The 21,548-nt window shown below is 33.8% G+C and overlaps 1 protein-coding gene and 1 non-coding gene across 19 annotated transcripts in view; one reads left to right on the top strand and one right to left on the bottom strand.

Annotated features, from left to right (window-relative positions):
• The window catches only part of FER (FER tyrosine kinase), a 242,510-nt gene that overhangs the window by 26,645 nt on the left and 194,317 nt on the right, over positions 1-21,548 (top strand). For 17 of the 18 annotated variants that reach the window (XR_004982824.2, XR_004982828.2, XM_036408936.2 and 14 more), the window contains 3 exons: positions 3,630-3,897; positions 10,643-10,816; positions 18,684-18,783. Coding sequence is in view for 16 of the 18 variants with exons in the window: in XM_036408936.2 (XP_036264829.1) it covers positions 3,691-3,897; positions 10,643-10,816; positions 18,684-18,783 (481 nt within the window). In the remaining 2 variants the exon portion in view is untranslated. Of the gene's footprint in view, positions 1-2,430; positions 2,553-3,629; positions 3,898-10,642; positions 10,817-18,683; positions 18,784-21,548 lie in introns of all 18 variants that reach the window. The other variant, XM_036408941.2, reaches the window with a different exon arrangement.
• LOC118704068 lies at positions 12,714-12,820 on the bottom strand. Its single transcript, XR_004983281.1, has one exon. It is a non-coding gene; the product is annotated as a U6 spliceosomal RNA (small nuclear RNA).

Here is a 21,548-nt window from a genome sequence, read left to right on the forward strand (position 1 = left end):
CTTTTTAAAAAATAATGTTTTTTATTGATTTTAGAGAGAGAAAGGATGAAGGTTAGAGAGATAGAAACATTGATTGGCACATGCCCTGACTGGGAATCCAACTGGTGACCTTTTGATTTATAGGTCAATGCTCAATGTCTGAGCCATACGTTCACCTTTTTAATGATGCTATTTAAAAATAGACATCTTTGTTGATGAACACTAGTACACTTTTGTATAATACTCTGTTTCTGCCTGATTTATCCCAAATGCTGAATAAAATTAACTATAATCTTAGATATGATTTTTTTTTAAAAAGTAAGCTGTTCCACCTTTCTTTAGTCTCAAATAATGTTCCATACTTTTTCATTGAAAACATTGGATGAGATAGAATGTATATTCAGTGAGACTTAGTTGAGCTGTAGAATAACAGAAAAATGTTCCTTGTAAATTTTTGTGCCACATAAAGATATAATATATAAAAATAAAATATTCAAAACTACTATATACAAAGTGGAACAAAAACCTAGAATTATCCTATTCTATATTAAGTGAATAAGTCAGTTACTTTACATTGACTTATTTATGTTAAGGTCCATTTAGTATCCTGATTGCTACTTCGGAAACTTTGATGAAGTACAGTTTTCCACTACTTTCCCCCTCTCCTACTTTTTTGCTAGATCATAAAACTGGACAGTTTTCAGTGGGGGGGAAATTGTAATTTGTTCTCTATTTGGACAACCCACATTTTTACCATCTTTTTAGATGATATCACTGAGGTTAGAGAGATAAACCTCTTCTCCTTTTTTTCTGTATGGCTTAAAGGATCTCAGCTGAATTAACAAGAAATTGACTTCTGGTATGGAGGAGCCAAACTAAATATAAAAGGTGTGTTTCTTCATTTTTTCTAACTGGCCATGAAAGATTCATTGCCTGAAATTCTAGGAGGCTGAGAGCAAAATATATTGTGTCATAGTTTTCAGAATTTATAGCAAACAAGCAGAATATTTTGGGAAAGTTTCTGATAATTGAACTTTAGATGATCATAGTAAGCTGTAATGACTTTTTACAACAACTTATTTATTTTTTTAGAAGCATTTATAACTTTTAAAAAATATATTTTTATTGATTTCAGAGAGAGGAAGGGAGAGGGAGAGATAGAAACATCAATGAGAGAGGATCATTGACTGGCTGCCTCCTGCACGGCCCCAACTGGGGATCGAGCCCACACTCGGGTATGTGCCATTGACTGGAATCAAACTTGGGAACCTTCAGTCCACAGTCTTATGCTCTATCCACTGAGCAAAACTGGCTAGGACTACAACTTATTGACAACATATAGGTCATATGCTGAAAAATTTGCCCATGTAAACTGTACAATTCAATGATTTTTTAGTTAGGTCAAAGAGTTGTGCAACCATATTCAATTTTAGAAAATTTTTATCCCTCAAAATGAAATGCAGAATCAGTCAGCAGTTACTCCTCATATCTTCCCATGTTTGTCAACTTTCGGCAACCACTACTCTGTTTTTTGTCACTAAACTTTGGGCATTTCACATTATAGAGTATGTCATTCTTTTGATTCTGACTTCTTTCACGTAGCATAATTATAAGGTTTATCTACTATGTTGTAGCTTGTATCTATACTTCATTTTTTTTTATTGTCAAATAGTATTTTATTTGTATGGATATTGTGTTTTATTTATGTATTCATCAATTGATGGACATTGAGATTATTCCACTTTATGGCTGTTATGAATAATTCTACTTGAACATTCTGCACATGTGTTTCTATGGGCATATGTTTTCATTTCTCCTGGGTTTATACTGAACAGAGGAATATAATAACTCTATGTTTAACTTTTGAGAAATGTTTACATTTCCATCAGCAGTGTAGGAAGGCTTTAATTTCTTCACAGTTTCCAATACTTGATATTATCTGTCATTTTGATTATAGACATACTGGTGGTGTGAAGTGGAATCTCACTGTGATTTTGATTTGTATTTTCCTAATGACTAATGATATTGAACATATTTACATGTATGTGTTGGACATTTGTGAATCTTTTTGGAGAAATCTTTTTTCAGATCTTTTGTTCACTTTAATTGGTTTGTCATTTTATTATTGAGTTGTAAGAATTCTTTATACATTCCAGATAGAAGTTTCATGACAGATAGAATTAGCAAATATTTTCTACCATTTTGTGGGTTGTCTTTTCCTTTTCTTGATGGTGGTGGCTTTTAAAATACAGATTTTTTTTTATTTTGATGAAGTCTAATTTATGTATTTTTGTTTTGTTGCTTGTGCTTTTGTTATTGTATCTAAGAAACCATTGCCTAAGCCAAAGCCATGAAGATTACTTTGTTATCTTCGGAGAGTTTTGTAAAGAGATGTAGCTCTGATATTTAGAGCTACATCCCTTTAAAGTTTATTTTTTATTGTATTCTAAGGAAGGTATTGTGCTTCATTCTCTTATATGTGGAAATCGATTTGTCCCATCAGCATCATTAGTTGAAGACCTTTTTACCTATTGAGTAGACTTAGCACCCTTATAGAAAATTTAACCATAAATGTGAGGATGTATAACTGGAACCTCTGTTCTACTTCACTGATATCTATGTCTACCATATGTCAGTACCACATTATCTTCATTGCTGTAACTTTTCAGTAGGTCTTGAAATCAGGAAGTGTGAATACTCTAACTTTGTTCTTTTGAAATATTTTTTGTTAATTTTTGGTTATTTGAATTTCTATGTAAATTTTAGCTTGTCAATTTTTGCAAAAAAAGAAACTAGCTTAGATGTTAATATGTATTGAGTTAAATCAAATTGGTGAGTCTTGACTTCTTAACAGTGTTAAGTCTTTAGGATTTGGGGATATGAGTCTTATTTAGGTCTTTCTGATTGTAGCAATGTTTTTTAATTTTAAGAATACAAGTTTTGCATTTATTTTGTAAAATTTATTCCTAAATATTTTATTCTTTTTTTAAAAAAATTTATTTTATTGATTTTTTTTACAGAGAGGAAGAGAGAGGGATAGAGAGTTAGAAACATCCATGAGAGAGAATCATAGATAAGCTGCCTCCTGCACCATCCCTACTGGGGATGTGCCCGCAACCAAGGTACATGCCCTTGACCGGAATCGAACCTGCGACCTTTCAGTCTGCAGGCTGACGCACTATCCACTGAGCCAAACCGATCTCGGCAATATTTTATCCTTTTTGATGTTCTTATAAATTGTTTTAAAGTTTGTTTTTGGATTGATCATTGCTAGTGTATAGATATATAGTTGATCTTTGTTTATATTGATTTCCTAACCTGTAATTTTATTTATTTATTTTTATAAAAGTTCTAAAACTTTTTATTGTATTGCTTAAGATTTTTTTTTTATCTACAATGTCATGTCATCTGCAAATATAGTTTTACTGTACAATTTTAATAGAAATTATTTTATTTACTTTATGGTACTTACTAGAACCTTCAGTGCAGTGTTGAATAAAAAAAAAAGTGGTGAGGGTGGACATCTTTGGTGTGAAAGCATTCAGTTGTAGTGATTTTTTTTTTTTTCAACCCTAAAATGAGCCATAACTTTGTTTTGAAGGCAAACTTTCTTTGGATTTAACATTTTTTTCTTCTGTTTACATACACAGATATGCACTGATTAGAAAGCTCGCTTGTGCAGTGTGGAGGATAAGACAGTGCCTTACAAAAATGGGGTTTGGGAGTGACCTGAAGAATTCACATGAAGCTGTGTTAAAATTGCAAGACTGGGAATTACGGTTACTGGAAACAGTGAAGAAATTTATGGCCCTGAGGATAAAAAGTGATAAAGAATATGCATCTACTTTACAGAACCTTTGTAATCAAGTTGATAAAGAAAGCACTATTCAAGTGAATTATGTCAGCAATGTTTCTAAGGTAAGAGGAATAATTTCATCATTTATTATGTATAGCATCGTAATTGTGCTTCAGGCAAATAGGTCATACTACATATGGATAAATCCCATGATACATTCTTGTTATTATTAATATTGCGGTAAGTAGTTGATTATCTTTTGAGTACTTTAGATAATAAAAACACAAGTCTTTATGTTTACCCATTGAGTTACAATGTACTGTACCCTTATCTCTTGTTGTATATCTAGATTTGTATCTGGTATCATTTTCTTTCTTCTTGAAGCACTGCCTTTAGCATTTTTATAATGGAATTTTGCTGATAATTCATTTTTTTTAGGTTTTATAAGTATGAAAATGTTTATATTATCTTTATTTTTGAAGAATATTTTTGCTGTTTATTTTTTCTTTCAGTACTTCAAAAATACCACTATAATATTTCCTTGCATTGTTGCTGATGAAATATATGTTATTCCCTTCCCTCCCTCCTTTGGCCGTGCTTAAAATTTTTTCTTTATTGCTGATTTTATTTATTTATTTATCCTCACTTGAGGATATTTTTTCCATTAATTTTTATAGAGTGGAAGGGAAGGGAAGAGAAGTGAGAGAGAAACATCGATTGGTTGCCTCCCTCACATACCCAACCAGGGTTGGGGATTGGGATTAAGTTTGCAACCAAGGTATGTGTTCTTGTTGGGAATTGAAACCTGGACACTATGCAGGCTAATGCTCTATCCACTGAACCAAACTGGTTAGGGCTCTTTATCACTGGTTTTAATCAACTTGTTATGTGCCTTTGCATAGTTTTCTTCATGTGTTTTATTATAGTTAGTTTCTATTATTATGTCCTCCATTTCTCTAATCTTGTTTTTATGCAATGTCAGATCTGTTGTAAATTATATCTATGTATTTTTCATGACAGATATTGTTCATTTCTGGTGCCCTTTAATAATCCTTTCAATGAGATAAACTCTGACCATTTTCCTGACCACTCCTCTTCCAGCAATGCTACTTCCTCCCTCCTTCTCCTTTCTCTGACAGTCTCACTTTGTGTCTTGCCAGTATTTAAATTTAAATATGCCTATGTGTGCCATTTCTTTATTTTCTCACACCTACCAAAACCCATCTCTTTTACCCGACATCTGTACTGTAGTTTAGGGAATTGGAGAGAAGGAAACAGAAACTGAGTAGTTGATCCATTTTCATGTTGAAATGAGTAAATCTTTAAAAAAAGAAAAAAAGAAAAAAGATTTATCTGTTATAGTTCAGTTAGAATCTTTTTATATCCTCCACATCTCAACTTAATATGTTTATTCTTTAGTTTCTTGAACATGTGGAATACAGTTATAGTAACTGCTTTATTCTCCCTGCCTTCTAACATCTGTATTATTTCCGGGTTAGTTTTGATTGACTGATTTTTTTCCCTCTCATTTTGAGTTGTATTTTTCTGCATGGTAATCTTTGATTTGATGCCAGGTAGTGTGAATTTTACCTTTTTAAGGTACTAGGTTGTTTTGTATTTTTTTAAATATCCTTGAGTTTTATTTTGGGATATGGTTAAGTTACTTGGACACAGCTTGATCTATTTGGTTCTTGCCTTTGCATTTGTTAGGTGGCACCAGAGTTACATGTAATCTAGGGTGAATTTTATCTCCTCTAGTGGGGCAAGATCATTCTCAGCCCTCATAGGATGCTCTCCAAATTATTACGTTTTACACTCTGGCTGTCGGGACCTGGCAGGGTTCTGTGGCTCTGTGAGCTCTGGACAGTGTTTTCTGTAATCCTATGGGAGAGTTATTTCCTTGGCATGGTTTCCTCAACCCTTAGCTAAATAATCAAGAGGGTGTCTTTTGCAGTTCTGAGATTTTTCTTTGTGTCACTTTCTTCTCTCTAGTACTCTATTCTTGTCTCTTCTCTAGTATACTGATTCCCCTGGTGTCTCTGAACTTAGTCTCTTGAACTCACAGCAATTCATGTGTTCTGGTTGGCTCTTTCTAGCTTGGCTGTGGCCTGAAGATTTTCTTGATTTGGTAACCTGGGTTCACTGTTCTTCATTGCCCTGTATCCAGTGGCTTGAGTACTGTCTATTAAATGTACTTTGTTCAGTTTTTAGTTGTTTTAGGCAGGAAGATAAAGCTATTCCTGTTACTCTGTCTTGACTGGAATCAGAAGACTTGTGACTAGTGATTTTGATGTCTTTATTTAACAAAATTAAAATGTATAGCTGAGTTTCAAGAATAGAAAAAATTCTCCTGTGCCCTCGACTATTCATTACTTATTAACATTTTGCTAAATTTGCTCTGTGTTTCCCTTCCTCAATGTAATTGTGTAAGTGTGTGTGTGTGTGTGTGTGTGTGTGTGTGTGTGTGTATGTGTATAAATTTGAGTGATTTGCAAGTTAGTTGAAGCATCATGCTGACACCTACTTTGACAAGCGAACACTGGGTCTTTTTAAGGTAAAGTGCCAGTTTATTATAGTACCTATATATTCTTAAGTCTATGCAAAGTTTTTATTAGGTTCCCGTCTTTTTTCCAGTATGTCCCTGATGAATTTTTTGTGTTGTAACACCATTTTCCCATACGCTCTGTGATTTTTGACTACGTGATTTTGCACTAGCCCAGTGATTATTAGGGATACATTGTTTCATTACAGCAAAACTTGTACATTCGAATTTCTAGGGAAACAAATACTGATATCTAGACCCCTTCCGAAAAGTATTAAATCAGAATCTCTGGTTGTGGGTTTAAGAAATGGTATTTTTTTAAAAGCTCCCAGTTGATTCTTATTGCAGACAGAGTTGTGGACCACTGGCCTAAGGAAACTAGAAAATGCAGACACACAGGCTCTTCTAAATGGAAAATACCTCAGGTTTCCTTTGCACTTATAATTCAGTCTTTGAAAACCTCAGTTTTAGGGAAACGTAATGACGACTTGTCTTTTGATTTTCTCTATCTGGTTAGACCTCAGAGATTCTAAAACCTTCTTCTTATGTAGTAGGCAAACTCTGCATTAAAACTTTTGTTTCAGAGTTCCATTTATTTTTAGTTATTGTGTGGTACAGAAACATACATTCTTCATGGCAATTTTATGTTGTATTTTAAAAGTATGTAAGCAAGAAGAAAGAAAATGAGTAGTTGGAAGATATAGTCTGTGGAGAAATCTATTTATGACAGTTGTTATTTAGGAAATTTTCAAGCTTGCGTTATCTTGTTGATTATTTTCAGTGCTTTATTGTAATTATAGCTCTAGTAGTAGTTCATTCTTTGACATAGTGTCATAGAAGAAATTCTTTTTTGGTATAATGAACTCAGTACCCTTAAATTACTACCTGTTTATGGAATACTGATTTACATCACTACACATCTGTTACTTCAAAGGTGAAAAGCATGGTATTCTTTCCTGAAAGATACATTTTCCCCCTATATATAGTTTTCTTTTAAAGAACCGAATAGAGTGTTTTGATTGTATATTTATCCTAGTAAAACTGATACTTTTAAACCTTTATAGTATAAAGGTTATACTATATATAACCTTTTTGTTTGCTGGGAGTATTTTTTTAAATTTCTTTTTCTTTTATTACTGTTTCAGTTGCATTAGTTGTTGTGACTTCTGAGATTGGGCAATGACTGAACTAATGCAGTTCAGATATTTGTTGCCAATCTTTAGAACCCAACTATTGACTTTGATTATATTAATTCTGTTCTATTTTTAAAAGATTTATTTGATAATTTTTCATCTGCATAGTATTTTTAGTCAGGATTCTTTTTGGTTATTTTGTTAGTGTTTAATAATATGAGACTTTATAGGACTTGAAATAAAAGTTAAACATTTCAACCCCTTTACTGTTAGAAAGGCTTTAATTATGGAAGGTGAAATTCTCCAAACATTGAAAGATGACTCCATGTCTTGCTCACTCACTAAATATCTCCAGTCAATTGGTTCTTTAAAAAGCTACACCAGATGAGAATAGATCTATAGTTTTGGATATTGTGACATGAAGTAAGCAGAGAAGGAGACTTAGTCCATTCCTGCTGCATTTACAGGGGAAGAATTTTAAATTCTATTACAAAAAATAAGATATCCAGGAACTCATCAAAATGAGCTATAATTGGTGAAGTTTCATATATATTACTAGTTTATTAAAAATATATGATTTAAATGTCCCAAGACTATTTGACTCAGATATGATACTGAGAAGGTGGTTTTTTCTATGGTTTTTGTGCTTGGGTTCATTGAATTTCTTGAATCTGTGGGTTTTAGTTTTCAAGTTTTGAATATTTTCATCCATTTTTCTTTAAATAACTTTCTAAACCCTCTCTGTTTCCTTTGTGGTTTCTAATTGCAAGCAAATTTCATTTTATTGTGCATTTCTTTATTGTGGTTTACAGACACTCAGTTGCGTTTTTTATAAAAAATGTGGGTGGATTTGTGGTAGACGTGGGAGGGATAATCAGAAAGACTTGTTGATGGATTGTTCATGGGAAGGGTGGCCAGAGTTTCTGAGGACAAGAGACTTTTTAGGAAGAGAGGGAATGTTTACATATAAGCAGTATTTGGAGGTTGGGAGTAGGATAAAGCCAGGTCTGTGCTAACTCTAGAAGATAAATGGAAAGTTTTGGTATTAGGTATATCTTATCTCATCATACAGCAGGAGTTCTTGAGGGTATAGGATTCTATAGATAGTGTCCTGGGTCAGATTGGGAGACACTGAGGACAACATGGGATTGACAGGCAGAGCGATAATATATATCTTGGAAATCTTAGACTTCCCGCAGTGACTACCGTGAACTGTTATGTAGCATAAGATGTGCCCTTCTGGGAGCAGGAGGACATTCGCTCTAGTTTTGTGGTCTTTAATGCTGGCTTCTAAAAAGGCTTCTCCCCTACACTGCAACAACTACATAGAACCACAAAAATGTATTGTACAAAAAGGCACTTAGAGATTATTTATATTTTGAAGATAGAGAAAGAACTGGTTCCTCTCACTTTCTTTTTTTGTAACCTTAACATTATCCTCATGCTGTAGAATGTTTTTCCAACATTGTATTTTTTAGAGTGAAAATAACAAATGAAAAAGGTAAACCTGCAAGACATATTAGGGCCATTTAGTTTGTTTTTAGTTATTTTTTGTGTAGTTTTAAAATTTGTTTTCACGTGTTTTATTTTTATTTTTTTTTAAACTTTGTGATATAAATATGTGTTCATAGACCACAGGTTTTGTTCCATGTTCTTTTTTTTTAAATATATATTTTATTGATTTTTTACAGAAAGGAAGAGAGAGGAATAGAGAGTTAGAAACATCGATGAGAGAGAAACATCGATCAGCTGCCTCCTGCACACTCCCCACTGGGGATGTGCCCGCCACCAAGGTACATGCCCTTGACCGGAATCGAACCCGGGACCCTTCAGTTCGCAGGCTGACGCTCTATCTATTGAGCCAAACCGGTTTCGGCTGTTCCACGTTCTTAATAGCATTTAACAAACTAAAAATGCCCTCCTCTCTACATAAGCTTTATTTATTTATTTTAAGAAATGAATATGGAAATGTATTTAAGACAATATTATTAACTCAGACCATGACAGTTTTGACTTTGACTAAGAATTTGCTTTTCTTTAGGTTACAATTTTGATTTAAGATTGCATTAGAATATTAACATAAAAAAATAAATCTGTTCATTTACAGATTAAAAACATTAGAGTAGAAAACAACTGTAAATATCTAAAAGCATATCTTGTCCATCTTTAACAGGGATTCTCTCTGTGGTAAATCTCTAATTATTGTTTCTGAATAGGAGACATATAATGAAGAGCATTCCTCTGTTACTTTTTTCAGTATTTATAAATTAGAAAGTCTAATAACAAATGACTTATCCTTTCCACCATTTTGTGTCTCTGCTCTTGAGGCAATATGCTGTGCTGGAAACCATTGAGGATTGATGATATCTATTAACAACAGAGAATGACTATAGCTAGAAATCCAGAGATTGTCTGTATTTAAGACATAAGCAGCAAAGATGGTCAGGTAGAAAGACTGGGAAAGCATCTTTTGGAAGGGAGGAAGCAAGTTTGTATGTGGGAAGATAAGAACTCATACAAGCCAAAATAGAAGAGTCAGCAAGATCTGATGCCAGACAGAGACAGGTTTTGAATAAAGACTGGAAAATTCTGTTGCATCAGGAAATAGTGACCTTTTTGAGGAATTAGAATGGTGTGAGCAGAAACAATATATCATTGTGTTGAAAACAAACAGAAGCCCTAGCTGGTTTGGCTCATTGGATAGAGCTTAGGCCTATGGACTGAAGGGCACTGGGTTTGATTCCAGTCAAGTGTGTGTACTTTGGTTACAGGCATCTCCCCAGGCTGGAACCAGTTGAGGTGTTTCTTTCACATTGATATTTCTCTCTGTCTTTCCCTCTCATTTCCATTCTCTAAAAATTGATGGTGTGGAGATTAAAAAAGAAAAGGAAGAAAGAAAAAGAAAAGAAAAACAAACAGAAGAATGCAAGTGTGAACTCTCTGAGTCCCTTTAGTCCCTTTCCTAGTATTCTGCATAGTCTCTGATTACTTACAGTTGAAGCATTAGGATTTGAAGTTGAATATGTTAAATATGAACTATTCATAGCTTAATGCACAATTGATAGAAATCTATTTTTATCTTACTGTAATCATTTGTGTAACACTAAATGTTTAAGCTTCTTGGACAATTAAAGCACAGCTAAATGCAAACTTTTAATACATCCTAATTTTATTTCTTTATGTTTTTAAAAGTCTTGGCTACTTATGATTCAGCAAACAGAACAACTTAGTAGGATAATGAAGACACATGCAGAGGACCTAAATTCTGGACCCTTACACAGGCTCACCATGATGATCAAAGACAAGCAGCAGGTGAAAAAAAGTTATATAGCTGTTCATCAGCAGATAGAGGCAGAAATGATCAAGGTTTGTCTTTATATTTTCTTTAATGGCTTTTAAATGCACTGAAATATTTTATCCTGTTTGACTTTTAAAATTGTTTTTCTTTATATTTCCTGACTAGAAATAAGTTTTGGTGTCTATATTAAATAACATCTTATTTTTATTGAATGTAAGACATTATTGATTATAAGATACTAGAGGCCCGGTGCATGAAATTCATACACTGGGTGTGTGTGGGGGTGTCCCTCTCAATCTGGGACTGTTGGCTCCCACCCGCTTGCCTGCCTGCCATTCTGATCACCCCCTAGCCACTCCCCTGCCGGCCTGATTGACACCTAATTGTTCTTCTGCCAGCCTGATTGGCCCCAACTGTCTGGTTGCCCCTAACTTCCCTCCCCTGCTTCCCTGCTCACCCCCAACTTCCCTCCCCTGCTGGCCCGGTCACCCCCAACTGCCCTCCCCTGCTGGCCTAGTCACCCCTAACTTTCCTCCCCTGCTGGCTTGGTCGCCTCCAACTGCCCTCCCTTGCAGGCCTGGTCCTCCCCAGCTTCCCTCCCCTGCAGGCCTGATTACCCCCAACTGCCCTCCCCTACCAGCCAGATTGCCCTTAACTGCCCTCCCCTGCCAGCCATCATGTGGTGGCCATCTTTGACCACATGGAGGTGGCCATCTTGTGTAAGGGCATGAGGGTCAATTTGCATATTACCTCTTGATTATATAGGATACTGTTACTTTATGTATTCTTATAAAAGAAAAAATACCACCAATTAAACTATGATATAATGCTTTTTTTTTATCACATAGAACTTTTATTTTTTATTTATTGAAATAGCTCTTCTAAGCTTTAACATGTTTGTTTCTTTTTAAAAAAATATATATTTTATTGATTTTTTTACAGAGAGGAAGGGAGAGGGATAGAGAGCTAGAAATGTCGATGAGAGAGAAACATCGACCAGCTGCCTCCTGCACACCCCTAGTGGGGATGTGCCCACAACCAATGTACATGCCCTTGACCGGAATCGAACATGGAACCTTTCAGTCCGCAGACTGACGCTCTATCCACTGAGCCAAACCGGTTTCGGCAGCTCTTTTAAGCTTTAAAAAAATTGTATCGTAGTACTAATCATAAAAGAAAATTAAAATAGATTAGGATTTTCTAAATTTCTCTACATTCAGAGTGTGTCCTTTCTGGATAAATTTTACAGTGTTTTAATTATGAAAATTTCCAAATGTACAAAGGAGGAGAGAATAGTAAAATGAACTCCTATCCACCCTTTCACCCACATAGTAAATTTCTTTTTCATCTATATTCTCACCTACTTTTCCTTCTATTTTGGATCATTTTAAGGAAAATTCCAGATATCATTTTATTTATAAATATTTTAGGATATATTGCTAAAATGCATACTCTTTTTTATAAGACACAATTATATTACAATATTACTAACCTACTTAAAAATTGAACAATAATTCCTAATGTTATTAAATATCCTGTGTTCAAATTATTGTTGTTTAAATGCTTTTTGTGGTTGGTTCATTTAAATTAGGATCCAAATATGCCCATACATTACATTTGATTAATTCTCTTTAATGTAGGTTGTCCTCCCCCCTCTTTAAAATGCCATTTATTTGTGGGAGAAACTGGGTAATTTTGCCCTATAGAATTGAATTAACTTTATATTGGATTTTGTTGTTAGTATCTTGTGATGTGATTTCACGCTTTCCTTCATCTGCCAATTTTCCTATCAACTGGAAGTTAGATCTAGAGATTTGATAAGATTTTTGCTGTTTATTTTGGACAAGTACACATCAGAGGTGCTGGTATAGACTTTCTCTTGTTTTATTTCAGAGGTATATAACTTCTGTGTCTGCTTATTTATCATTTTGTGTTTTTATTTTTTTATTTTTTATTTTTTATTTTTTAAATATGGAACGCTTCACGAATTTGCGTGTCATCCTTGCACAGGGGCCATGCTAATCTTCTCTGTATCGTTCCAATTTTAGTATATGTGCTGCCGAAGCGAGCACCATTTTGTGTTTTTAAATAAGACTAACAGGTTCCAGTTTTGCCAGCCTGATTAATCTGTTAATAAAGTTTCCCTTCTGCTTTTCATCTAATAGTTTTAGAAACAATTTATGTTCAGTGATTAATGTATTACTTCAGTGGGGTTTGCATAATGGCAGGCTTTTTCTTCTATAATTCCCGATGTAATGTTAGCTGGAATTTTTCAATTAAGACTTTCCCTAGATCAACTATTGGTTACCGCGAGGCATAATTTAAAAAGGGAAGGCAGGATAAATGCTTGCTTTTTGCTATTAATTTGCCAGTTTGCAAAATAATGAATTGGTTCTTTACAACTTCAAAAGTTAAGGCTTCCAGTTTTTCTAATCAAGCACATAAGAACTTTGGAGGTTCATTCAAACAATAAGTAAAGGTTGAAAAATTTAAAAAATGAACAACTCTTCTTAGGTGTATAAGAGAAGTGAAGTCACAGGGCCAACAGCTGCTGCCAAAATTAGAGAGACTGACAAGCCAATATAGTGACACAACCTATCAGAGCCTCCTTGGGAACCAGTGCTGGGTGCAGAAAAACCTGAATGGTAATTGACGAGTCCTGGAGTTTCAGTGAGGACAACTGTAACAATTAAAAACTTCAGGAGGACCCAGTTGTTCAGTAGCCCCCATATTTTCTTTGAGTTTTACCTCCTGGATCTCTACCAGATTCTCACAGTGAACACTGGAGAAAAATCTCATTGTCCTAGTTGGGGAAGGAGAAAAGAAACCATTTTGCCACATGCCAGAGTATTCTGGTCTTCTTAACAAGATCTGCCTTTACGAGAAACTGTTTAACCAGAGCTTAATAAACTGGGGGAAGGGAAATATGCAACTTTGGCCCACTCTAGCCATCATGTTTCATGAAAGGGGGGTTGGAGACTGAAAAACACATGTAATGTTCACAGTCCAGGGGCACAGGCTTAGTAAAAATCTGAGACCTAGTCATGGGACTATAAAATAATTTCCCTCCCTGACAACTTTGTCACCACATTAGTAAAGCTCTTATTTACATCAGTTCCTTTTCTCCAAAACATCATGCTTGTCAACCAAGAAAAAATGGTAAGGACTACCAAAAGGGAAAAAAAAAAGTTGGAAGAGACAGAGAAAAATATGTAGAAATGTAAGCAAATATTAGAAAAGAAGAAAGATCTAAGAGCAATAATCTAATCTTTTACCATAGGACAGAAGAAAAAGAAGAGGAAATTGAATCCAGAGTAATTAGAAGAAAATAAATAATAAAAATTAGAGCAGAAATCCATGAAAGTGAAAACAGGAAATCAGTAGAGAAAACAACAAAATGACTGGTTTGTTGAAAAGATCAATATAATTTCTAAACCTCTAGCTAGGCTAATTAACAAAAACACAGGACAGTAAAGATTACTAATTTCAGAAGTGAAAGAGGTATATCACTACTTATCCCTTGGATATTAAAGGCTTATGAAGGAATACTATGAACCTTCAGTGCCTATAAATTTGATAATGTAGAGAAATGAGCCCATTCCTTGAAGAACACAATCTACTAAAACTAAAATGAGAATAAATAGATAATCTGAATAGGCAAATATCTATTAAAGTAATTGAATCATTAATTAATAACCTTCCAAAACAGAAAGTATGCTCAGATGGGTTCACTGGTGAATTCTATCAAATTTTTAAGCAAGAAATCCTACCAATTCTTTACAAACTCTTTGAGAAGATGTAAAGAGAGAGACTTCTTAATTCATTCTATTTGGCCAGCTTTACCCTAATGCCAAAACTAGACACGATATTAGAAGAAAAGAAAACTACAGATTCACATCTCTCATGAGCATAAACACAAAAGTTATTAATTATTAGGAAATAAATACAACAATGTATCATAAGAATTATACACCGTGACCAATTGGTGTGTATTTCAGGTATGTGGCTGGTTCAACATTAGAAAATCAATGACTGGAAACCATCACATAGCCATTAATAAAAAAAATCAGGTGATTATATGAATAGATGTAGAAACAGCATTTGACAAAATTTAGCACTCATTCATGATAAAAACTCTCAGTTGCCTTGATAAAGAATATCTATAAAAATCCTACAGCTAACATCATACTTAATGGTGACAAAATCAAAGCTTTTTCATTAAGATCAGGAACAAGGCAAGAATGTTCCTTCTTACCACTGTTTCTTAATATTATATTGGAAGTCATAGCTAATGCAGTAAGACAAGAAAAAGAAATAAAAGGTATACAGATTGGGAACAAAGAAATATAGCTGCCTTTATATAAACCTAAATATAGATGACACGATTGTCTATGTAGGAAATTAAAGAGAATCAGCAAAGAAACTCTTAGAACTAAGTATTATAGCAAGGTTGCAGGGTACAATGTTAACATACAAAAAAAAATGAACAAGATAAGAGGCAATGAACAACAAAACATATACATTAACATCCTCCCAAATGAAATATTTAGGTATTAATCTAGCAAAGTATGTACAGGACCTGTAGGATCAAAACGACAGAACTCTAATGAGAGAATCAAAGAAGAAATAATTTGAGAGATATCCAGTGGCTGGGAAGACTCAGTATGATCAAGATGCCAGTTATTTTCAACTTGCTCTATAGGTTTAACATGACCCCAATAAAAATCCCAGCAAGTTATTTTGTGGATATTAAAAAACTGAACCTTAAGTTTATATAAACAGGCAAAAGACCAAGAGGAGTCCATAGATTTCTGAAGGAGAAGAACAAAGTCCGAGGACTTTTACCTAACTTCAAGACTTACTCTAAAGACACAGTAATCAAGATAGCTTGGATTTTACATAAGATAAAAGATAAATACATCAATGGAATAGAATAGAGAGCTCTGAAATAGATCCACATAAATACAGGCAAAAGATCATTGACAGAGTGACAAAGTGAACACAGCAGAAAAAAAGATATTTTAAATTAATGTTGCTGGAATAATTGGACATCCATCCTTATGCCCTTTATGAAAATTAACTAAAATGGATCAAAGTCCTAAATGTAAAACATAAAATTATAAAATGACTAAAGGATAACATAGGAAAAAACCTAGATAACCTTAATATGGTGATAACTTTTTAAGTACAACACTAAAAGCATAATCCATTAAATAAATAATTGTTAAGCTCAACTTAATCAAAATTAAAAACTTGTGCTTTGTGAAAGACAGTGCCAAGAGAATGAAAAGGTAAGCCATACTAGGAGAAAATATTTGTGAAAGACACATATGATAAAGGACTGTCATCTAACATATACAGAGAACTCTTAAAAGTCTACTAAGAAAACAAACAGCCTGATTAAAAAATGGGCCAAAACCTTAACAGATTAAGAATTGGGCCAAAAGCTACACAGGTGGCAAGTAAGCACATGAAAAGGTGCTGCCCATCATGTCATCAGGGAAATGCAATTGAAGCAAGAATGAAATACCACTGCATACCTATGAGAATGACCACACTCAACCCTAACAACACCAAATGTTGGTGAAGACTGGGAGCGGTAGGAACTCTCATTCATTGTTGGTGGGGATACAGAGGGGCACAGCCACTTTGGAAGATTGGCATTTTCTAATAAAACTAAATATACTCTTGCCAGAGGACCCAGCAATCACACTCCTTGGCATTTGTTCAAAGGAGTTGAAAACTTTGCTGTGAAAGTGAACCCCCCCCCCCCGTCCCCCGCACACACACACACACACACACACACACACACACACACACGGGTGTTTACAGTAGGTTTATTGATAATACCAAAACTTAGGAGCAATCAAAATGTCTTTTATTGGGTGAATGGATGAACAAACTGTGGCACATCTAGACAATGAAATATTATCCAACATTCAAAAGAAAGGAGCTAGAAAGCCATAGAAAGACATTGAGGAACCTTAAATGCATATGACTAAGTAAAAGAATACAGTCTGAAAAAGGCTATGTGTTGTCTGATTATAATACTGTATGATATTCTGGGAAAAGAAAAACTATGATTATAATAAAAAGATCAGTAGTACTGCCAAGAGGGCACTTGAAATATTGAAATATATATGATTGTCTAACCACTATGCTGTACACCTAAAATTAATTCAAAGTAATATTGACTGTAAGCTGTGATTGGAAAAAAAAAAAGTGGTTTCCAGGGGTTAGAGGAGAGGGAGGAATGAACACGTGGAGCACAGAAGATTTAGACAGTGAACTACTTTGTCTGATGCTATAATGGTAGATACATGTCATTCTATGTACAACACCAAGAGTGAAACCTAATGTAAATTATGGACTTGGGTGATAATACTTTTTATTTTAGATTCATCACTTGTAACAAATGCTCTTTTGGGGCTTTGTTGCTAAGGGGGAGGCAAATGTGTGCGTGTGTGTGTGGGAGGTGGGTGGGAGGTATATGGGAAATCTTTGTCCTTTATGCTCAATTTTGTTGTGAAAGTGAAACTGGTATAAAAAAATAAAGTTCACAAAAAGATGTCAACCAGTGAAATTTTTTAAAAGGAAATGATTTGAACTAATTTCTATCTATATTATAGTTATTAATATTTTTATTTATTTGCACAATGTCATTCTTTGTCATATTAAATATGATGGTGATGTAATATTAGAAGTGGGCTCTGAGATTGTTTTCTTATGCCCGCTTGGCAAGTTTTTCATACTGCTGATTTCTTAGGCTTCTCGGAAGCTGCACCATAAGTTTTTCAAACAACATCTAAGATTCTTAATTTTTCTCTCAATTGCTATTTAAATGCCTTTTTGACAAGAGTCAAGAACCTGCATTTGTCTAGTTCTTCTGTGGAAATAATAATCAAGTTCTTGCATGCATGTAGTTACTATTTATGATTGTTGCTTGGCTAACAGTGATTGTTAGGTGCACTTTCTTTTTAGAGATGTTACAATATCAAAAATTTTTTCATTAATAAAGAAATAAAAAAATAAACCATGTTAACAAAAAAAATCATGATAGAACTGACGAATTTTGGCAACTCAGAGTGACTCTGTACAATTAAAATATATATTTAAATTAGCTTTTATATAAGAGAAAATATTTCTATACACAGAATATTAATTTATTGGTTTTTAAATTTTAGATGACTGCAGCACTGTTTCTGATTTGCTCGCTTTTTAAGAAAGTTTTTTTTATGTGCTGTTGAATTTATCACTGATTTCTAAAGTAATTTTTTTCTTTTAATCCTCACCTGAGGATTTTATTTTTTTATTTTATTGATTTTTTTTAGAGAAAGAGAGGGAGAGGGAGAGAAAGGGTGAGAAACATCTTTGTGAGAGAGAAACATGTTTTGGTTGCTTCCTGTATACACCATGCCCGGGGATTGAACCTGCAACCTAGATATATACCCTGACAAGGAATTGAACCTTCAGCCTTTTGGTATACAGGATGACACTCCAACCAACTGAGTCACTTGGCCAGAGCTAAAGAATTTATTTTTTATCCTCACTTGAGGATATTTTTAAAAATTGACTTGAGAGAGAGAGAGATGTGAGAGAGAAACATCCATCAGTTGACATAGAATCTGAAACCTAGATGTGTGCCCTATGTGCTCTGGCTGGGAGTCGAACCTGTAATCTTTTGGTGTAAAGGATGATTCTCCAACCTACCGAGCCATCCGTCCAGGGCCAGGGCTACAGTAATTTTTAAAAATTGTATTACATGTCTCCTTTTTCCCTGATTGACTCCCCCCCACTAATTTTTAATTTATTGCCTGTAATTGTGTATTAAAGAGCAACTCTGACCTATAAGCAGTAAGGTGCACCATTGTGAATTTAAGTTCTTGATCATGTAAATTTATGTTTTAATTTTTTTAAAATTTCTTTTTTTGACAGGTTACAAAGACGGAATTAGAGAAATTAAAATCCAGCTATAGACAATTAATAAAAGAAATGAATTATGCCAAAGAGAAATATAAAGAAGCTTTAGCTAAAGGTATGGCAAAATTATGAAAAAAAAAATGTTAATTTTAGTGCTTTTTATTATCATTTGAGTGTTATCTTTATAAATAGTGGAATGATTCCACTTAGACCAATTTACATTAAAAAAAAAATAGCGAAATATGCTTCGCTGGCCGTGGCTCAGTGGTTGAGCATCAATCTAAGAACCAGGAGGTTGTGGTTCAATTCCCAGCCAGGGCTCATGTCCAGGTTGCGGACTTGACTCCCAGTGTGGGGCATGCAGGAGGCAGCCGATCAGTGATTCTCTCTCACCATTGATGTTTCTATCTCTCCCTCTTCCTTCCTCTCTGAAATCAATAAAAATATATGTTAAAAAATACCAAAATAGACTGATTGTGAAATTATGTAATAATTCTTCCTTTATAAAAAAATGATGCACAATATTTTTGAATAGTGTATACTAAATGAAATTATGTAGCATTTGTGTAATAGAATGCAAAGTGTTTAAATTGATCTCTAACATCAGACTTAGTTAATTAATGAGCACTGAATAAGAAAAACAAGGTTGTATTTGCTTAGAAATCTTTTCAATCCCCTTTTTACCATGTACTTAAAAGCCTTTAAAATTACAAGATCATATAATACACTTCCTCATCAACACTTATTGCTCCCCTCCCCCTATTTCTTCGCTTTCTATTTAATAGCCTTATGCTTTAGTCTTTATTATTTCCTTCTGCGTTGTTTAGGCTTAGTCTGTACCAATTATTCTATTTTCTTGATGTGGAAGCTAAGATCATTGATTTGAGAAATATCTTATTTTCTTTCCTAATGCAGGCATTTAGTACTATGAATATTCCTAAGTACTCTTTTGCAACATTATATCCTTTTTATATACAATCATGTCTTCATATTCATTCAGTTCAAAATACTTTTTTATTTCCTTGTGTTATTTTTTGATCTATAGGTTATTTATAATTGAGTTTTTTAATTTTCTAAAGTTATGGCATTTTTCTTGAGATGTTCTATTTTTTTATTTATAATTTAATTCCATTTTGGTCTGAAAATATTCTTTTTATGACTATTTCTTTATATTTATGTACGTGATATATATTCCATAGTATGGCACATCTTGATTCTTCATCTATATTTGGTAAGACTATGTGTTCTATAATTGGTTGGAGTGATTTATTTGACAGCTTGGTACAGTTGGTTAATATAGTTATTTAAATATTTAATGTTTTTACTGATTTTCTGTCTACTTGTTCTATCAATTATTGAGAGGGGGCAATTGTAATCTCCTAATGTTATTGTGGATTTCTCTTTCTTTTTACAGTTCTCTCAGTTTCTTGCTTCATGTATTTTGAGACTCTGTTGTTAGCTATATAACCAGTCAAGTTTGTTACATTCTCTTAATGACTATCTAATCATTATGAATGACTTTTATTATCCCTCGTATTATTCTTTGCAGTGTTATCTATCTTATCTTCACAAATTTGTTTTCCTTTGACAGCTTTTAGGATTTGCTTTTCATCATTGGCTTTGAGTAATTTGGACATGATGTGTTTTTTTCTTTTTAACTTGTGTTTGTGGTTTCTGAGCTTCTTGTATATACCTGAGAGTTTATAGTTTTAATGAGTGTGGAAAACTTTTTTAAAAAAATACATTTTATTGGTTTTTTACAGAGAGGAAGGTAAGAGAGATAGAGAGTTAGAAACATCGATGAGAGTGAAACATTGATCAGCTGCCTTTTGCACACCTCCTTTTGGGGATGTTCCCACAACCAAGGTACATGCCCTTGACTGGAATTAAACCTGGGACCTTTCAGTCCACCATCCGATGCTCTATCCACTAAGCCAAACCGGGTAGAGCAAGTGTGGACAACTTTTATCCATTATATATTCACATATATTTACTGTCACTTCTCTTTCTGCTGTCCTTCAGAGATTTTATAGGTACTTGTGTATTAAGCTGCTTGTAACTGTCTCACAGCCTACTGATGCTCTGATCATTTTTTCCCCTTGTCTTTCTTCTCTTCTGTTTTGTTTTGGTTAGTTTCTATGGCTATGTCTGTAAATTTACTAATCTTATTTTCTAGTTTACTTAAAGATATACTGAAGTACTAGAAAAGATGTTCAAAATAACTACCTCATATTTATGTATTCTGATGTGACATATTTAATTGATTTTATATGGATAGAATTACCCTAGTGTTTTATATTTACCAACCTTCAAAATAGATAATAGCATTTGTAGGAGTTTCTCTTACATGGGTAGAAGTCTGTATGCTTCTGTTTTATCACACATTTTGTTCAGGAAAAAAACAAGACAGGATGAGCCACTCCACAAGACACATGCTCATACGAGCCAATCTGGAGAAATCTGAAGGGAGCTCTCCTCACACAATTTTATGACAAGAGTGGGAAACAATCTTTCTTTCAAATTCTTCTTTCTGTGTGAGAAATACAAAAGAGTGCTAAGGGATTGGTAAATTCCCTGATTATTTACATGCTCTCACTACGCAATGCAGACCGAGTAAGAGGGCACCTATAGCTAGATTGTGGTGAATTAGTTGTTACATCTCATTCAAAAAAATAAAAAAGTAAAGTTTTCTGTAATTGGCAGTAGATTTTCTTAAATTGTCTCTTCATTATGAATTGTTCTATGATATTTTATAGCCAATTAAAATTGATTAGATCCATTGAGTTGTCTCTTTAGAGTACTTTAATTATGAAAACAAGTTTGAAATTAGCTCATATCTCAGCAGATGGTTAATTTGTGTTTAAATAAATTCAAATTTTA

This window comes from Pipistrellus kuhlii, unplaced genomic scaffold (assembly GCF_014108245.1).
Source record: "Pipistrellus kuhlii isolate mPipKuh1 unplaced genomic scaffold, mPipKuh1.p scaffold_m20_p_4, whole genome shotgun sequence".
Classification (NCBI taxonomy): domain Eukaryota; kingdom Metazoa; phylum Chordata; class Mammalia; order Chiroptera; family Vespertilionidae; genus Pipistrellus; species Pipistrellus kuhlii.